Source organism: Condylura cristata, unplaced genomic scaffold (assembly GCF_000260355.1).
Source record: "Condylura cristata isolate star-nosed mole 26May11 unplaced genomic scaffold, ConCri1.0 scaffold00004, whole genome shotgun sequence".
NCBI lineage: Eukaryota > Metazoa > Chordata > Mammalia > Eulipotyphla > Talpidae > Condylura > Condylura cristata.
The window spans coordinates 50900393-50920428 of record NW_004567105.1 but is presented as its reverse complement, the minus strand read 5'-3'; the positions used below and the strand labels follow the sequence as shown (position 1 = coordinate 50920428).

At 38.9% G+C, this 20036-nt stretch overlaps 1 protein-coding gene across 1 annotated transcript in view; it reads right to left on the bottom strand.

Moving 5' to 3' along the window:
- Nucleotides 1-20036, bottom strand: part of LOC101628829 (cadherin-related family member 3) — a 49282-nt gene that overhangs the window by 16073 nt on the left and 13173 nt on the right. Inside the window, exons 5-9 of the mRNA XM_004676557.1 lie at nt 8516-8610; nt 6230-6337; nt 5288-5484; nt 3355-3532; nt 1069-1231 (exon numbers count right to left, since the gene is read on the bottom strand). Coding sequence (XP_004676614.1) covers nt 1069-1231; nt 3355-3532; nt 5288-5484; nt 6230-6337; nt 8516-8610 — 741 coding nt within the window. The remainder of the gene's footprint in view (nt 1-1068; nt 1232-3354; nt 3533-5287; nt 5485-6229; nt 6338-8515; nt 8611-20036) is intronic.

Below are 20036 nucleotides of genomic sequence, written 5' to 3'. Positions count from 1 at the left end.
AAAAATGAAGCACTCCGAAATAAATGTAAAGCTACAGATTAAAAGACCAACAATGAAATATTTGTTATCATAGAGCCTACTAAGTGTTTTTATAAGGCAGTAGAACTTTTCATGCAAAGTTATAGCAGGGAAAACTTACCCAGTTATGGTAGTAAAAGAAAGTTTTTAGAAATAAGTGACATTTAGGATAACTGGGAAAATATAGAAATTAATTAGAGGAGGGTAAAGGGTGTGGGAGTTACTCAGAAATAGAGCAAGTATATGCAAGAGGCCAAATGTTAGTTATCATCATGTTGACAAAACTTTCATCTTTATCCAAACTCCATTTAAAGAAATGACAGTTTGGCATTTTGTTTCCAAATGAACATCAGCCCAGGAAACCTTTTGACTCATTGTCTACGATTCCAAAACTCACTACAGATGCAATGACCCAGCTTGTGGTTCGTGGAGATTGTCAAGAAAATTTGGGGTCAAGACAAAAGGGAGAGACAGACCCTCAATGGTTTTCTTAACCACATCTTCTTCTAGCTGAGGGAAAATGACTGATGGTGTTCGGGTTTAGGAGCAATTATGGCAACCTCACAGGGATGAGAACTGTGAAATAAAAACTGATGGAAATTAGAAGTTAGAAGAAGAGATGTCTTCTGAAAAAATCCCATCTTGAGAAAGGGGAAAAAAAACCCTTACTCTGTCCATCCTGTGCAAATTCAAAGTTAACAGCCTTAAGAGGGTGAAGAGAGGAAGAATTTACCACCCTTTCCACACAGATTGAGCCATTGTTGCTCTTAAGTCATTGTATCTCTGAGGAAGTCAGAGTGCTTTTAGCCTCTGATTCATTTCCCCAGCTAAATAGGAAATAAGTTATTTTGTGTTCATTACAAGAGGGAGAAAATAGTGACTGGCAACAAGATAATGAAGGGCCAGCTCAAATGCCTCCAGCCAGATAGCAGAAGAGGCCCCAGGCTCTGCCCTGTCAGAGCCTCTCGATCAGCAGCAAACCAACTGTGTCCATGAAATGACTTCATCCGGTTAGGAAAGTTCCCCAGACATATAGTGACTTGTGCTCACCTGGATGAAATTTTCAGCATTTGGCATTTGCACAAAGAGTTGTCCAGAACCAATTGGCCCCGAGACCGGAGCGTAATGGATGGTATCAGGAGGCTCATCGAGATCGTGACATAAGAGCTTTGCAACTACTGTATCTTTTGCAATCACCTCTTTGCCTGTGTACCTGTTTCATTTTTTTAGAAAAAAATTTATTTTAGGTGGATAGGGTGCTGCTTTTTAATGTAATGTTTTCCCATAAATATCCACTAATTTGAACAATGCATATTTGTGACAGCCCTATTTATCTTGGGGAACTATTCAGTTTGGGGGTACCAACTTCTCAAAGAAGACTTGAGTGAGAATCAGATTCTTCTTTGACATTGTTTCAACCTAGAGCACCTGTATGATGTGTTCAAGAGAAACAAACCTACCTTTCTATAGTCATAGAAGACTTCCTTCCATCTCTATGTATTCACCCAGATTTTTGCTACAATCTCCCTGCTCCAGATATTCATTCTAAAACCTGTAATTTCTATATTCTATTCATTTTTCAAAGATTAGCATTGATTTCATTCCTTCAGCTCCCCTTGTTACTTCATTCCCACAGGTTCTCCCACTTAACAACTAAAGCACATCACATATAACTTCATTTGAAATCATCTTTTCTTGCTGATGTACTATTGCTGTAGATCATCTTACCACCCTGACAAGTTACAGGTTTCTCACAGTGAATATGCATAGCTAATCCTCCTCCCATTACCTATAGTGCTGGGTGTAGTATGTGGTAGGTGTTTGGTCAGTTGACTATGAGTCTCTTGAGAAAAGGAGAAGAAATGATGGAGAAGAACGAGTGAAAGAGAAGAAAGCAAATAGCATTTACTGAGTGAATGCAAGCCTTGCATTTGGTTTTTATAACAATACTTGGAGGTAGATGCAATTATCATCTCCATTTGAAAGGTATGGTAATTGGAACCAAGACATATGGGCAGAAATTAACAGAGATTCAGTTTTATTTGTCACTCAATAATGAGGATAACCAGGATCAAAACTTAGGAAACCTGGGGGCTGGGACTTTTGTCTTATGTATAGTTTAGAGATTGAAGGAAGGAAGGGAGACATCAAAGAATGATGGAGAATGATTTCCAAATAATAAAAATTGTCATAGTCTCAGAAATACAGCATCATAATCCTTGCTCAAACTCTGAGTTGTGAAACTCAGGATTTTTTTTTATAATTTGTGATGTTCAAACCTGATCTACTCTTAAATTTCTGATACAGGAATTACTTGAACTGTCAAATCTTTCTATATCCCCTTTAGTGTAAATATACATGTTTCACTGCAGAGACATTCATGGATTGGAATATGCAGTACTTGGGTAAGATATGGTATACATACCATTACTTTAACTACCATTCTATAATTTTAAAAAAGTAATTACCCTGAAAGACATCCAGGCCAAGGGTTTCAGATAAGAAGCTATGGAGGTGTGGCAAATAGCAGCTATAAAAGTCATACCATATGCTTAGCTCTGTGCTAGGAATATTACATAAAATAATCCCATTTATTCTCTATAACCACCCTTTACAGTACTATTGTTATCTCTCTTTATAAAAGGAATAAACCAGGAAATCAAAGGGTATAAACAAATTATCCAAAAATTGATCAACTAGTAAGTGATAAAGCCAGGATTCTAATCCAGTTCTGTGACTCCAAAACAAAAGCTTTTTACCACTTTCTGTCAGATCCAGGAAACCTAGCTCTCCATCCAGGTCACTTCTGAGGGCTGGAATATGAAACTGAACAAGACTCAGTGCAGTGATGTCTAGTTGAACCATAGATATAGCAACCCCTCTGCTTTCCACTCAATTCTTTTTTTTCTTTAAAGAGTTATTTATCTATATATACAAGGGCTGGAATCTAGGCCAGGGGTGTGGGATGAGCGTGGAGGTAAGAGGATTCACCAGAGACAGAGTGGGGAACAGAACAGGTTACTCTGTAGTCTTTTATTTTTTAAAGGTTTACTTATTTATGCATACAAAACTGGGGTAATGGCCAGAGGTGCAGGGGCAGTGAGAGGATTCACCAGAGACAGAGTGGGGAGCAGAACAGGCAGACTGAAAAAGCACACTGCTGAGGGGAGTAATAAGGGGTTCAGGAGAGGTCTGCCTTGCCATGTGGGTCACCTCAGGAGCCAGGATCAAACTCATGCTGATGTGGCTTTAGCTTCTTAGTGCTGTGCTTTAACCCACTGCACCACCAGGGAGGGCCCACTCTGTAGTCTTAACCTGCCCACTGCCTCAGCTCACCTAATCAGATAGTGATCACAGAAAGGTGGGTTGTCATTAATGCCATGGATATAGGCAGTCACTGCAATTGTGGCACATCGCTGGTCATGGTCACAAGCCTTAACGGAGAAGGACTGAACACGAGCAAAGCCAGCTCTCTCCACATCAAGGCGGTCAGTAGAAACCACAGTCCCGTGCTCTGGAACAATATAGCACATCTTGCTGCAAATTAACCCCTGCAGTCATTTTCACAATTACATTTTTATACAGTAATAAAAGAGATAAAATGTGAATTATGCCCCTTTCATTAGAATTAAAGAACTGATTAAAAATATAGGCACCCCATATGTTGTTTGACATCAAAAATACCCTCATTTATCATATGTTAGCTCATAGCAAAATCAGCATTGTTTTTGGCTTGGAAGAACAAGGAAAATTTTTCTAGAAGAGGAGGCTCTTATTTTTAGGCCTTGAAGGATATATAGGATAAGGAATTGTGCGTGGGAGATCATTTCCAGCAGAAAGAACATCATAAATGCAAAATATGATTCATTGGACTCTTTCCACTCTATTCATCCATCCATTCATTCAACAACCATTTATGCAAGACAATGTATGCACCAGGAACTGTGCTGAGTACCATATAGACTGCAATATAGTCCCTGCCTTTATGGAATTTACCGTCTGGCCTAGAACAAACCACTAAACAAGTGTAAAAATGGAAAAATAATTCAAATAGACATCTCATTAAAGAAATTAAAACTGTCCTGTGATAAAAAATATCTAATGGTGAGGTCTGAAAAATTACCAGGACAGAAACCTTGAAGCAAGAAGCGTGTTTAGCTAGCTGCAGTGATTTGGGCAAGGGAGGAAAGGAACAGGATGAAACTGCAAAGAGAGGCAAAGGTTGATGAAAATAGGATCTTGGCAGTGAGGTAAGAAGTCTGGGTTACATTCCAAGTGCAAAGGAAAATCACAGGAGGACTTTATACAGGGGAGGAATATGATCCAATTTGACTTTTCCTTTTTAATTCATTCTAGCTGTTCTATTGAGACTAGTGGAGGGATTAAGTGTGAAAGCAGAAGCCCATTTAAGACATCTGTGCAGTAATGCAGGTAAGAGCAGACAGTGGCTGTCTCAGTAGGGGCTGCCTTGCCTCAGAAGCAGAGCCTGAGATGAAGATTTGAGCACAAGTACTTTATCTCCAGAGGTGATTCAGGGCAATGATGGCATGAGGAGAGTGAGAGTAAGAGGGGGAAGAGAGGGCTTTTGTTTTTGTTCATGAGTGAACACAAAAGCAATAAAAAGCACATTATAAGTAAGTTTCCACTGTGGGCAACTTGAGCTTAATAGCACTGGAAGTCTGGAATTCAGAGCAAAATGCACTCAAAATTGTCCCTATGCCCACAGCAAGGAGTTGGAGCTTTTATATACCAATTCTCTTCAGTCATCAGTTAAACTGTGGTAGAGGGTTGTATTTTCCCAACATGTGGGACACTGACAGCATCTGCTACAATGGCTTAACCTGCAGCTGTGCCTCCTTTCTTCTCTCATTAATCCAAAAGAAGCCTTACATGCCACAAGCTCTAATCCTCCTCCAGTCTCAGATGCAGCTCATTGCACAAGAAGTGAATGATTGGCTCCTGAAAGTCCAGTCATATTCCCTCTCACAAAAGTTCTCAGGTCAGAGAAAAGAGTGAGTTAGATGTAAGATGAATGGGAAATTATGTAGGGTAAGAGCCAAGGCAACCATGAGAGGCCTCATACTAGTGTATTAGTGAACAAAGAACTGGGTCTTACAGATGTTTAATAAGCATTTACTATGTGCTTCTTGTAGGGGTTCTGTAGACACTTCAATATCTTCCCCCTAGAAATTCAGTCTTACCAGTTGACACAAACAGATAACAATAGCATATAAAAGATATAATTTGCTGAGAACAACTCTCAACCCACCTTTGTCAACTGCAAAGTAAGTGTTCTGTGGATCTAATGTAAAAGTTAAATCTCCCAAGTGATCTTCATCAGTTGCCTGGCATTTTCCAATTGTCTTCCCAACTGGAATTTCTTCATCCAGTGTGATGTTGACTTTATGATGCAGAGTTGAGTTTACAGAAGTAACAGCCAAGACAGCATTTTCAATACTGAATAAACTTGTTTTAACAGAAAAGACAAAGTGGCATAGTGATGAATAGAGGGAGACTAGAGATAGTTTTGTTCAAACTATGAACTATGGCAGTGGTATAACAGCTAACCCTTTGAAAGGGCATTTTTCTACACTTTAGACACAATGCTAAGCATTTTTCAGGTTTCCTCATTAACTGCTCACAGCATTCCTAAGAAATAGGAACCATCTTTGTTGCTATTTTACACATGTGGAAACTAAAATTTTGAAAGTCAAGCAACTTCTACAGGTACACAGCAAGGAGGCTGAGAGGTTTTGATCTCAAGTCTGTCTGGGACTGGAGACTATATGTCTGACCACTGTCCCTTTATTATAAGAAACAGCTTCATAAAGTTATTGACAACTAATGTGGTTTGACAAACTCCCTGGTGATAAATTTCAACCACAATTTTCCTTTAGGAAAATAGCGACAGACAGAAAATAGTCTTACCATATTAAGAACATTTGCACTCATAATACCTTATTCTACTGCAATTTTAATACGTTTTATACTTTAAAACTATCATACTTTGTTTTGAGAAAGTCTTTTCAGTGGAATCTGTTATTTTATGTGATTAATTACATCTTACATGCTTATTTTCCCTTGGGGTGGGGAAGAGAGAGAGGGAGAGAACCATTTCATTTTAATGGACTTTTCGCTAATGAATTTCAGAGACTACATTTTTATATTCAGTTTTGAAGGCCATTTTAGAGAATATGTTTTAGTTCCTTACCTGCAGGTAAGAATGGGGGTCTTGTTGTTGACATTGATGAGAAAAATCCTTAAATTCCCAGCAATAAACAGTCCTCCAGGATCAACCACTTTAACAACTAATAAGAAACTGAAGATGTATCCACAAGAAAGACAGCTGTGATTTTTATAGTAACTGACAGAATTTTACAAAAATAGAAGCAATTTGGGCTTAAGTGACCAGTTAAAACAATTGGTTAATTTAGCTAGAATGTCATTCAAACCAGTTACTCTAAGTCAGAAATAGTTGACTCTTAGGAACCAAATTAGTCAAATCTATTGAAACAACAAGCAGATATAGAATTTTTGTTAGTCCCTTTCAATAATAAAAATGCAAAAGGAATTCGTTAGCATGGTAGAGCACACAAGCTATGGTTGTGAATTCTTACCCCTATAAACTGACTTTTCAATATTGCAAACTGCAAAAGCAAAGGAGGTATAAGAACAATTGAAAACAACTTCATGATGATGGGGGAGAAATAAGATGATTAAAATGTATTTATGTTAAAAGGTGTTTGGGGAATGATGGAGCTTGAAATGGGGAAACTGAATGTATCCTAAAGATGAATGTTTGTATCCTTAACCAATCATCCAGATTTGCCTGGCAATGGTCAATTTTAATCCTAAAAGCTCCAAACACATCCCAGAAACTTCTCAATCCCAGGCAAACTGGAATAGTTTGTCAACCTTACAGGGAGTGGGGGGGTGGGGGGAGGGAATATTTAAATAATTGAATCCAAAATTAGTTTTTTGTTATCCTAAAAATTAAAACAGTTCCCATTTTTCCTCTTATTTCCTACAAGATGGTTATTTATGAGATAACTCTTTATGAAAATTACAAAGCCAGTCCACTTTTCAAAGTAATGACATTTTAATAACAATTCTGGAAAGTCTTAACTCCAGAAATGGAAGGAATGAGTTCTGGGTGGGATCAGCAACCTAAAAACCTCCAAGTACTCTTGGTCTACTGGATGCTGGAGTTGACTGCAGAAGAATAGGGGAAAAAAGAACCTTTTGAATGCTTTCATCAGGATTTAAACAAGAGATTTCATGCCTTTAGATCTCTTTTGAAGGGAGAGAATTCATAAGAAGTAATGAGGCATTCCAAAATTTTCTTTATTTTCACTTAAAAGTTCGACTCAGTGACTCTCAAAGAGCTCAAGTTAAGAAAACTAAGGAATGATGTCTTCGCCCCAGAACTTTAGTGAGGACCCACTGCAAAACTTTAATTAACCAAATAATTATTCTTTCAAATTCTGCAAACAGTTATTTCTGTGTCAACTCCACTAATTTTAAAAATATAGAGAAAATATTTTTCTAGTAAAGAAAACTAATTTTTAGAACTCTCATGAACAACCTTGTTGTCTTTGGTTAACAAATCATGATTTATAAGCAACTTTGAATGGGAATAATCTTTTTTCCATGAAGTGTATCATGTCAAAGAAAAAACGGAAGCTGTGATGGTTATTATCCATCATTTCCAGAGTTACTTTCAAGATCAGATAAATATGGGGCAAAGGAATTTTGGAGTAAGGGAAAATATTAAAATGTTGATTTCTGCTAATATGGATATAAAAATAATACTAGTTTAGAAGAACTTGTCACAAATGTGTTTTCATAAACTCAGTAGTAAAGAACACATCCTATTTTAATTCGGAATCCATTTTACTGAAGATTCTAAGGCTCGGGAGATATCCATCTTTAACGTTCATAATCAGGAAAAATCTCCTTTAAGAGACAAGAGCCAGCTGATTGGAATAGTTTAAAGGTCCATTTCCTTTTCTTGTAAAACACTTTGATGCAGAACATATGATCAAAAGGGTGGTCATAAAAGCCATTATAAAAATAGAAATAATAACTATGAAACAATAGCTACCCACTTGGCAGATGTGGAGGAAATGAGGAGAAAAATACCAGTCCATTAACTTTCGAAGTTGCTGGATTACCCTGTGAATGAATTCTGTGCCCCAGACACCCAGAGGAGTCCCTACTCACTTCCAACTGTACGTCACAACAGCACCGCTGAAATCATCTGGCTACTTGACTCTGAAGACTGGTGATGCAGAGGAATCAAGATAGCCACAGCTAGTATCTAAACCAGCAGTTGTACAATTACAGTGTACGTGGTATATTTATATCTAAGGAAATGCTAGAAGCCTCTTCATTTGGAGAATCCATTAAGGTCAGATGGGAGCAAGTCTTCTCAAACAGGGAAATGGAACCAAAGGATAGACATTTCAAGTGAATGAAAAAACAGGTTCGTATTTACCTTCTAGCTTGTCTCTCAAAATCAAAACTTGCTGCTGTAGAAATTGTTCCAGTGCTGTCAATTCTGAAGCCAGAGCCCGCCGGGGAAAGGAAGTACTGTTTATTGGACAGTAAAGAAAAAGCAAAATAGGGCAGATTCACCAACTGGTTTCTTGGCATAATTTGTGTACCTCCACAAACAGACCTGTGATCTCCTGCACTCTGGGCTACCCCAATCCTGCCCACACTTCACGAGGGTTGCTCATTGTGTTTGCCAATAACAATGATTTTATTCCATTCATTTGTTCTCAGGCCAGACAACCTGCCCTTAAATATGAAAACTAAATTTTTCTAATCTCTTCTATTTGGTATGTTACCAAATGTTTCTCACAACACTCTACCAAACTGAAAATTAAATAAAGCAGAATTACATTTAGAGGAGCTTGCTGACTGCTTAATGAGAACAGGGGAGTTATTTTGTTTGATGGGGCTGAAGCTATGATTTGGAGAAGGAGAGGGTGTCAGGGAGCTGTAGATTGGAAAACTAAGATACTAGGGCATCTGTTCATCTTGTTTTATGTGTATAGGTACAGGCAATATTTCATCAAGTTGTTTTTCTTAGTTCATTGACTTTCATTAACACTGTCTTCCAGTTATTCTGTTAAGTGGTTCAAATACATTGTCTTTTAAGTTTCGAAGCACTTCTGCCATTGGTATATCACCCCCCATTGCACAGATAGGAACATGAAGACTTAGAAAATTCAAGGGACTTGCCCCCAGCCTGAGAGCTGATTTTTTTTTAATTATTACAAAAGTTTATTTTTACATCATTGTGCACATTTTTTTTTTCCATCTCGATTGTAATCCCCGCGGGTTTCCCATCACCAAATCACCCATGTGCCACCACCATAGTCCCGTGCATTTCCTTCCCTTCCCCCCCCGCCCCGTTTTTGATCCCATTCCCCACTCCACCCCCACAAAATGTTTCTGGTATATGGTTGTTCATTATTTTTGTTATTTTCTTGCCTGCTCCATTATACTCCTGCTATGAGTGAAACCATCCGGTATTTTTCTTTCTCTTTCTGGCTTATCTCACTAAGCATGATCTTTTCCAGCTCCATCCAAGTTGCTGCAAAAGACATGTGTTTCTCCTTTTTGGTTGCTGAGTAATATTCCATTGTATATATGTACCACATCTTCTTAATCCAGTCATCTACTTTTGGGCATTTGGGCTGCTTCCATGTTTTTCCAATTGTAAATAAAGCAGCAATAAACATGGGGGTACAAGTATCTTTTTCAATCAGTGTTTTTGTGTCTTTTGGGTAGATACCTAGAAGTGGGATTGCTGGGTCGTAGGGAAGCTCCATGTTTAGCAGTTTGAGGAACCTCCAAACAGTTTTCCATAGTGGTTGTACTAGTTTGCATTCCCACCAGCAGTGCAGGAGAGTTCCTTTTTCTCCACATCCTCGCCAACATTTGTTGTTGCTAGTTGTTTGAAGATGTGCCATTCTCACTGGGGTGAGGTGGTATCTCATTGTGGTTTTAATTTGCATCTCCCTTATTACGAGTGATGTTGAACATTTTTTCATATGCCTGTTGGCCATCTGCATTTCCTCTTTGGAGAAGTGTCTTTTTAGCTCTACTGCCCATTTTTTGATGGGGCTGTTTACTTTATTTTTGTTGAGTTTTGTCAGTTCTCTGTATATTTTTGTGATCAGTCCTTTATCGCTACTTTTGTGTGAGAAAATGTTTTCCCAATTAGTGGGCTGTCTGTTTGTTTTTAGTAATGTCTCTTTTGCTGTACAGAAGCTCTTTAACTTGATGTAGCACCATCTATTTATCTTTGCCTTCACTATTGTGGCATTGGGTGCTCTGTCTTTAAAGATGTCGCTGAAGTGTATGTCGTATAGTGTTTGACCCATCTTTGCTTCTAGGTATTTTATGGTTTCTGTTCTTATGTCTAGGTCTTTAATCCACTTCGAGTTGATTTTTGTGACTGGAGTGAGGCAGTGATCTAGTTTCATTTTTTTGCATGTAGCTTCCCAGTTTTTCCAGAGAGCTGAATTTTTAAATCATTTTTTTATGTAACATTCTATGTTCTCCACAATGAATCTATAAGACAAATTTTGGCTACACAAGTCAGGTGAAATCAAAGTTTCTAAACGAGGTGCAAATCAAAGGGTTAGAAAATGCTGGGGTGAAAAAAAAATCTAAGAAAAGATTGATACCAAAAGTTAATTACACTGAGTGCTACCTATTTAATAATTATGCAGACCAAGCAATCATTTAATAGAGGAGATTAAGCCCAGAAGAATTGCACAGCAACCTCAAAATCATTTAGAGAAATTAGTGACCTTTTAATTTATCGACTTTCTGATGAATCTGATGACTTTTTGATGAAATTGTGTTCTGATTAATTTAAATTCATACCATTCATTTCTACACATACAAGTAAGATGAAATTGATTTATTTTTCTATCAAACAGTATTGTGGACTATTAAAATTTTGAAACTACAGGAAAAGTCATCATATATTTGTTTTTCAAGCAAATATAGGAATAAGGATGCCTGTTATGTCCTGGAAAGGTAGAAGCTGGTTGGTGGTTATCATCCAGTTCTGAAAATGCTGAGAAGGCTCACAAGTACCAGCTTTGCTATATATATAAATATATATGATTTTTTAAAAAAACATTTCCACATTTATGTTAACCATTCAAGAATTTGCCATTCCTGCATCAGTTTTAGTGTTACACAGTTGTCAACAATTTCTTGGGAACAATATATATAGGGAAACTATATTTTCATGAGGTTGAATTTTTTTACACAATGAGTTTATCTTAAAAAAAAAATTGATGCTACTGATATGAACAACCCTTGCCGTTATTCATGGAAGGTTTGGAGCTGGTGGTTGCTAGGCAGCCAGGGCCATCACTGGGAACGCCACCTAAATGAACCATCCTCTGAATAGGCAGGCAATCCAAGGAATGAGAAATTAACTCTCTGTGGAGCAAGGCGACTAAAATTCATTGTCTCTGTGTTCTATGCGTGAACACAGTGGGAACACCACTGACCAGTCAAGAAATATCTGAGCCCTTAGAGCAACAGCGGCAGCCCCACTTCTGGGTCCCCACATCTGACGACAGCTTCCAGGGGAACGTCTGTGGAAGGGGAGCCTGTGGTCCTTCTGGTGGACTTATCTTGAAAATCCAGTTTATTCTTGTCTCTGAGAAACTTGTTCATGACTATTTGCTCTCAGAGAAACTCGGGAATTAGAAATGTCAGAGCCTGAACTGCGTGCCAGACACCAGGAGGAGAACCGGTTTCTTAGTGCCTGAAGAGCAGCACCACAAGCCGGTGCTGAATTCTTCTGTGACCTCCACATCAGTAATGACAAAAACGTGATAGATGGTTACAGAATCTGACCTAGATTCTGTGCTCAGCATTTCTCTTGATGATCTCACTTAACCCTTAAAATAATGCTATGAGGGGGCCCTCCCTGGTGGCGCAGCGGGTTAAAGCACAGCAATGAGAATCTAAAGCCGCTTCCGCATGAGTTCGATTCCCGCCTGCCCCTGAGGTGACCACATGGCGCAGCAGACCTCTCCTGACCCGCCCGCTGCTCCCCTCAGCAGTGTACTTCGTCGATCTGCCTGTTCTGCTCCCCGCTCTATGGTGAAGCCTCTCACCACACCTGAGCCTCTGGCCTGTACCCCAGTTCTGTATGAATAAATAAATAAATCTTTAAAATAAAAACGCTATGATACTGGTACTCTACTCAGACCTCCTTACAGGTGAGGAAACTAAGGCTGACTTACACATGTTAAGGAAACTGTCCAAGAACACCTAAATAGGGAGTGGTTAAGCAGAAACTCAAACTCAGCTCTCTCTGGGTTTGACATACAAGGTAACATCTGGATATAACATAATGAGGGGCTCATAGGGAACGAGCACCAGGAGAAAGGAAGCTCATATTTCTATTTTTAAAACATTACATTCAGACTTGTTTTGAAGTGTTTTTTAGTGGAGATGAAATAATGTAGGTGCATAAAGACATAGTAAGAGAAAAATTCAGTGTTACTGTTGATAGAGAAAAAAGGAAAGAACTGGAGAAGGGAAGGAGGAGTCAGGGAAGGGGAGAAGAGACAAATCTAAGATGAAACCCTAAGAAACTACATTTGAAAGTTCAAAAGAGAAGGATGAATTGGGAAGGAAAATAAAGAGAAGTCAGAAAGTCAGGATAATACTGAGAGCTTTATTACCCCAAGATGAAACTAATCATACTATCTAATATAGATTGAGTATTGCCTGCCAAGCACTTTTCTAAACCATTTGCATATACAACCTCTTTAATCTTCACAAAAGTTCTGAATTAGATCCTATTGCTAACACCTTTACAAAGAGAGAAACAAAGAACTTAAGAGACTTGTTCAAGGTCACAAGGCCAGAAAGTGGCAAAGCCTAAATTTCAGGTGAGGCTATCTGACATTGCAGTTTGAGCTCTTGTATGGATACACCATGTCCAATTTAGTCACTTGACCCAAGGTAAATTTTCCTGAAGAAAATTAGTACAGAATTATGATGTTGGTTAGATTGTTTCTGTAAAACAAAATTAATGTTGCGTGTGTATGTTTTCAAAGCACAAATATTAACTAATCACTGGTTATCTACAAAGCTTTTGATAGGAGAGGTGTATTTTCAAGAAAATATTTTCAGAGTAAAAATAGCAATTTGCTTCTAGACTTTAATTATGTTCCTGTAACCTTGTATTTTAAAACATCCTAGGGATTTACAGAATGTAACAGCATCTTTCCCCGAGCATCTTCTTCAAAAGAAGAATGATGAGAAATATTCTTGCCTCTGAGAGCCTTGGAATTTCATGTGAGATCGCTTTTGCTTTCCTTCAAAGCATTAGATCACAATCTATCATTCACTATATAAGCAATAAGAGTAACTTGTTACCCTATAGGCTTAATGGGACTATAAAAGCCCTCATTCTTCCAAGCACAGAATTATTAACCACATCTAATGCATTATCCCATTAGCTAAAGTTAGAGATCACTATGCAAACATTCCTCACGGTATCTTTGCTGACAGGACTTAGACTCAACCTCAGGAGCCTTCTCACTACTACTGAGAAGCTCTATCCATCAATTAGACATGTTGTGCACTTGGAAGCTGTGTTTGCCATCCCTGACCTAGCCAGACTTGGACTTACCCAGGTGTTTATGCAGCTGGTAGCAGTTATGGCATCTGAAAAGCTAACTCTACAAAGTATTTTGCAATATTTCTCAGTATGGCTCATGGACCACCTACACACTAAAAACCTTCATCCACCAGTTCATTTGAATCAGGACATTTCACTGGGAGCTCTTTAAACATTCACCCTATTATTATATGTATGAAATTTTTCCAAAACTGAGTATAGATATGCAGAATTCCTCAGAGTTCAGGATACCTGAATTAATAGGCTGACCAGAATGATTTATATGTATGTATTCTATTAAACAAAGAAACAACAGGCTCAAAATGTGATCGTGCAGGATCTCACTAAGACTAACCATCCTAATTGCAATTTCAACCTCTTCCAAAATAGGACTGTTAAACCAATCAATCTGGAGTGTCCTCATCAACATTAGGGAGCCAATCTACATGATAAAACCACCCTACTTGGCCCTGCAGGAAAGTGGTTTTGCCTGTAACAATCTTTCTCTTTTTTGGTAATAACCTTGTCCCACCTTCTTCCTGACTATATAAACTTTCCAGTTTCTGTAATATGTTACAGAGTCTTTCCACTTGCTAGATGCTTGGTTCATGAATCATTTAGTAAAGTCAATTAGATCTCTAAATTTATCCAGATGAAATTTGTTTTAACAACTCTATAGATGGTTCTTTTAAAGTGACTCTATGTGAGCTGTACAATAGATTTACTTGAAGAATTTTACACATGCCAATGTCTAGACCACATCCGAGCATAATGAAATCAAAATCTCTGTTGGTATGACCTGGGCATCTATATTTTTGAAACTCTTTAGATAATTGCACGGTACAGCCAAAGCTGAGCCCTATTGCTATAGCTCATATTACCTCTCCCTACACATCAGTCAGTATTTATAGAGATCACTCCCATTCAGAATAGGCCAGTGGCTGTCATCCTTTCATGTGTTTCCACCTAATAGAACTCTACAGGACTTAACATCTGGTTTATGTAGATGTCCTGAAACCTGGTGATCTTAGGTTTTGACATGTGTCTTAAGGGTTCCCCAGGAACAAAGCTGGGATAAAATTGGCCTGCAGGCCCTCCTGGTGGCACAATGGGTTAGGGTTAGGATGCAGCACTGCAAGCTAGCTGCAGCTGCTTCAGTGCTAGTTCGATCCCGACCAAGAGGTGATCCACATGGCATAGCAGACTTCTGTTTCACCCCGTGCTCCCTTCAGAAGTACTTTGTTGGTCTGCCTGTTCTGCTCCCCACTCTATCTCTGGTGAATTCTCTCACCTACCACACCTTTGGCCTGCACCCCAGTTTTTTATGCATAAAAAATTGGCCTACAAGTGATTTATTAAGGCTCCAGGAGAACTAAGTTGGATGGGGGGGGTGGGAGGGGGGGAGGAAAGGACAGGAAAAGGGAAGAAGCCTAGTAAAGTGAGTAAGGGCTTCAGAAGTATGATCAGAGTCCACTGAGGTCTGATCCCACAGAGGGGCTCAAAAGAAGACCTTATGTGCCAAGTCATTTCCACTCAAGGAAAAGGGATGGGACTTTCCTGGTTGTGCACTGCTCATTCAGCTGTTAAGAGCTATGCCATGAAGATGTAAATACCCAGATACTAACTGCTGTTCAACTAAGCCAACTAAGCTCTGTACTTTTTGAAGGAAAAAAGCACATCCAGATTGGGCAGAATTGGGAGCAGCACACAGAAACAATACAATGGGATGCAAAGGAATCTGGGAAGAGCGTGGATAGTGCACACGACGGCCTCCAAAAGGTACTTCATTATAGCAGATGAAGCAATTGTTCTAGCATGGATCTAGCTAGGAAGCATAGGTGCCACATTAAGCAAACAGATGCTTTATATGAGTAACACTTCTTTTTGACTCATATTCTTTGATAACTCTGATAGCAAGCAGATTTCATTTCAGCTGAATTGATTGGGAGAGGCTCTGGAGACCATTATCTTAAGATAAAATGTTAAGGTTGGAAAGTACAGCAGTTGATTAGTGATGCCTGCCACAAGTAAATGAAAAGGCATCACAGTCCTACTGCAGAACTTTGATGTCTAAGGGGCCTTTGGAACACCAAAGAGCTTTTTGATGCCTTGGCACACCTCCAGAGATTCTGATGTAGACCAAGGAGGGGTTCTGGCTTCTGTGTTTTGTTAAATGTATCCCAGGTGATTCTGTTTTGCTGCCAAGAGAAAAAGCCTCAGTAATGTCAACGTAAATTACTCTTTTGTTTCTTGGTTGTCCCAGAAAAAGTTTTCAGAAATTCTTTAAAATAATGAAAGAAGTCCTCCAACAAAGAAGTGTTTTATTTATGATTTTGTTCTTAGTCTCATAAAAAAAAGTGTTTCCAAACATGAGTAGAACTTTTTTGCTTGTTTTGCCTGTATTGGATTTTCAATATGGTGTCAGCTTTAAGGAGGCTAATCATTGCCAAACCTTTATTTGCTTTGTGTGACCCAACAGCTGCTCTTTCAGATATTCTTTAAATATATACTTGGAAATCCATATGTTTGTAAAACAATATCCTTTATCTATAGAAAGCACACAGGGATGTAGCCATTTGCAACTTCTCAGAAAAAAATAACCATTTGTGTTATTGTTTGGTTTTACTGATACAAGATGATTTAGCAATAGCATGACTACTGGCTAGCATATGTTACAAACTTGCATGCCATCTTGTGGAGAATAGTGCAAGTTGTACAATTATGAAAGAAATGCCCCCAAAAAGCATTTATTAAAAATATGGCTGTGGATGGCTCCAACACTTACCTGCCTTTCAAGTGGAGAATAGATTTTTTTCTAGACAATTAAAGCTTTTCTTAAAATCACTTTCTCCCAATTACATGCCATTGCAGATAAAATTATTCTTTAGCTTGAATAACACAGATAATTACCTAGATTCTCAAAATCATTTGGCTAGTCTATGCCTAGCCACACTAAGTGATCTTTGATGACATACCAGCATCAAAAAGAATAAGACCACCACCTTATTATGTGTAGGAAAAACCCAAATGCGGATAATATAATTTTTTAACAGCATTGCCATGTCTACACTACCACAAACTAATTAGGTAAGCTAAATCACTCCCTTGCTATGTTAATTAACACTGATTAGCCAGAAAAGTTGATTTTTCCATTATGTACAAAAGGTTTTCCTTTCAATGAATTAGGGCTACAATATGTGTTGGTAGGTATGTGATGTTAAATCCTGATAAAACTTTCAAACATGAATGAACAAAACATTTTTGTTATTTTGTTAGACCTTCAATACAGATGTTGACTATGAACAGGACAGTCATGGTTGAAGCTTCACTTGCCTTATGCAAATAGGCTTAAAATAGGACTCCTGCAATGGTTGCCCCTCCCCCACCATTTGACACTGATCACAGCAGATTTTAAGGGATCCCCACTCCCAGTAAGATGGCCACCTTTATTCTGTTCTTAGCAACAAATGCCAGCATCAACCATGGAACCATCAAAATTATAATTGGTGCTGCTTATCCACATCCTGAACCCCTTTTTTTTTTAAAAGATTTATTTATTCATACATACAAGAACTGGGTTCAGACCAGATGTGCAGGAGGTGAGAGGCTTCACCAGAGACAGAGTAGGGAGCAGAGCAGGCAGATGTACTGAAATATACTGTTGAGGGGAGCAGTGGGTGGGTCAAGAGAGGTCTGCCGTGCCATGTGAGTCAGCTCCTGGCTGGGGATCGAACATGTGTGCAGTGACTGCAGGCAGCTTCACAGTGCTGCACTTTAACCAGCTGCACCACCAGGAAGGGCCCACATCCTGCACCCTTTAAGAAATCATCAGAAAACATCCTATCATAGCTTAAATATTTCAGTCACCTTGAGACAATCAGTCCTCACCCCCAGTTCAATTGCTCCTCTCACCCAAAACACCTAGTACCCCCAAACAATACATTCCCCTATATTGTCCATAGTGCCCTCCACACCCCCCACCCCACCCTGTAGCCCCTTCTCTAAAGTTTCCCTTCACTCCTTTGGTTTCCCTCAATAATTCACTCTCTCAGTCTTAAAGACAACACATTCATACCTTCTTTTCCTACTAGTCTCCCTGTAACCTCTCCCTTCCTTAATCTCTGCTGCTTGCCATGTTTCCTAGTTCACTGAAAAAAAAAAAAGCTGTCAGGAAAAGTATCCATTTGAAACTGTATTTAAAATTAAAGAATTCCTTACCAACTTCTCTGCTTTTATTTTGCCCCCATATACGTGGCAGCATCTGATATACAGATTTATGTAGTCTATCTTCGTTCTACTAGAATACAAGCTCCGTGAGGGCAGGGACCTTTTGCCCATTTTCACTGCTAGCTCTGCTTCCTAGAACACTGCTTAGAACTGGTAAATGAGCTGTAATTGCTGGATAGGCAAGAGAATGAACATGTAACCACTATTTCTAGTCATCTTTTTGCATAAATCCACATATACCCTGTGTTCCTCTCTGTTCCTCTAGTTTCCAGTATCAAGCTCTCTTTCACGCACCTATGTCATCCTCCCCAGCCTCTCAAGGTCATCACTCCAGCAGTCTCCAGCACATTTATTTTGTCCTCTCTACTGGATTATTATCATTAGCCTAAAGTATACTATAATCTTTCATCAGTCAAAAAGGAAAAATTCCTTTGGTTCTGCAACTTCTCATCAGACAGTCCAGGTTCTCTGCTCTGCAGTTCAGGAGATTTCTTCAGAAGTTATCTCTGCTTGCTGTTCCTCCTTTCCTCACCTCTCATCCTCTTGAGACGTCTCAAATATGACCTTGTCACTACTTTCTTTTCTGAACTACTCAATTGATCAAGGTCACCAAAGACACCCTTCCTTTTGTTAAGGGGAAGGATGTCCTAAAGGAACTCTGCAGAGTCTTATGAACTCCACCCCCTACTCCAGCTTCTGGACCCTACCCTCTACTCCAGTGACTTGGAAACTACAACTTCCAGCATGCTTTACCAGGGAAAGAACTATGAGGACCCACGGGCAGAACTAGGAGGAATGGATTCTGGGACATTTGGGGGATAAACAGGGTGCGATTGCATCTCTCGCTCTCTTGCTCGAGAAATGGCTCTCCGGACCACGTGACTCAGTGTGTTCAGTCAGCCTAGCCTTAAGATATTCCAGTTACTTTGTATCCTGCTCTCTTTCCCTGGATTGTTTCCGATCCCTTTCCCCTTTTGTAAATAAACCCGTTATTGACCCTTTTGTGTGTACCTGCAATGTAACTGAGTTGTGAGCACGTGGGTGAGGCCCCACAGACAGGCAGCCCAGTCCACTCTGGGCTATCCTGTAAAACTTTCACTTGTAGATGAGCTGCTCTGTGATAGGCTTGTATCTGAGTTCTTGCCATTAACATACTGCCAGTTGCATTGATTAGTAACCTCAGTTCTTTCTACCTCAACAATTCAGCACTCAATCAGTCCCTCTTTGAAATGTATTTTTCTGTGCTTCTGGGAAATATTCCACTCTCCTGATATTTCTGTTTAATCTCATTTTGTCTATCCTCTTCCTCTTTCTAACTTTCAAATGTTGGGCACATCCAGCCTCAGTTCTTGAACTTTTTCTCTTCTCTTTTATGTCCATGCTTTCTCCCTAAGTAATTTCATTTCATCCTGTGCTGTTGGCTGGTGACTACAAACTGATGTTTCTGCTCCAATGTGTTGACTGAGCTCCACATATTTTAATCTAGCTGCCTACTCTTTCCTAGATGTCTAATTGGTTTTTCAATCTTAGCAGATCCAAAACCAAATGTTTATTTCTTACCTCAAACTCACTCCTCTTCAACTAGTTGGTAAGGCCAAAATCCTAGAAATTGTTTCGAGCCTTCCCTCTTTACATCGTATCTCTAATGTGTCTATAAGCTTGTCAGTGACAAAACTGAAATATATGCAAGCTTAGGCACACAGATCTCATGTGGGTCAAGTTTTACCTTAATGGCAAGAATCCTAATATACTTTCTGAGTGATTAAGGCTAAAAAAGGAAAAATAGACTCCTGTTTGTCAGTTCCATCTTCAAAATATATACAAAAATGCATGACCTAAGACTTCCAACAACTGTATACATTTTATCTATTTGGTGTGCTTCCTACCACATATGAAACACAAAAATTTAAAAAGTAGATGCAATCAAAGGACAACATGGGACTTTTCCTTCAAATGATTATACTTAAAAACAATTTATTAAAACCAGAATTGCTACCCCAAATTATAGAGCAAAATTTACATTTTCTGGTTTCTAACTCAGTAGACTCATCTTTTTTCTCCCCTTTAATGTTTGTTTTGCAGCTGAGTTATAGAAGAGGAGTATATAATTAAA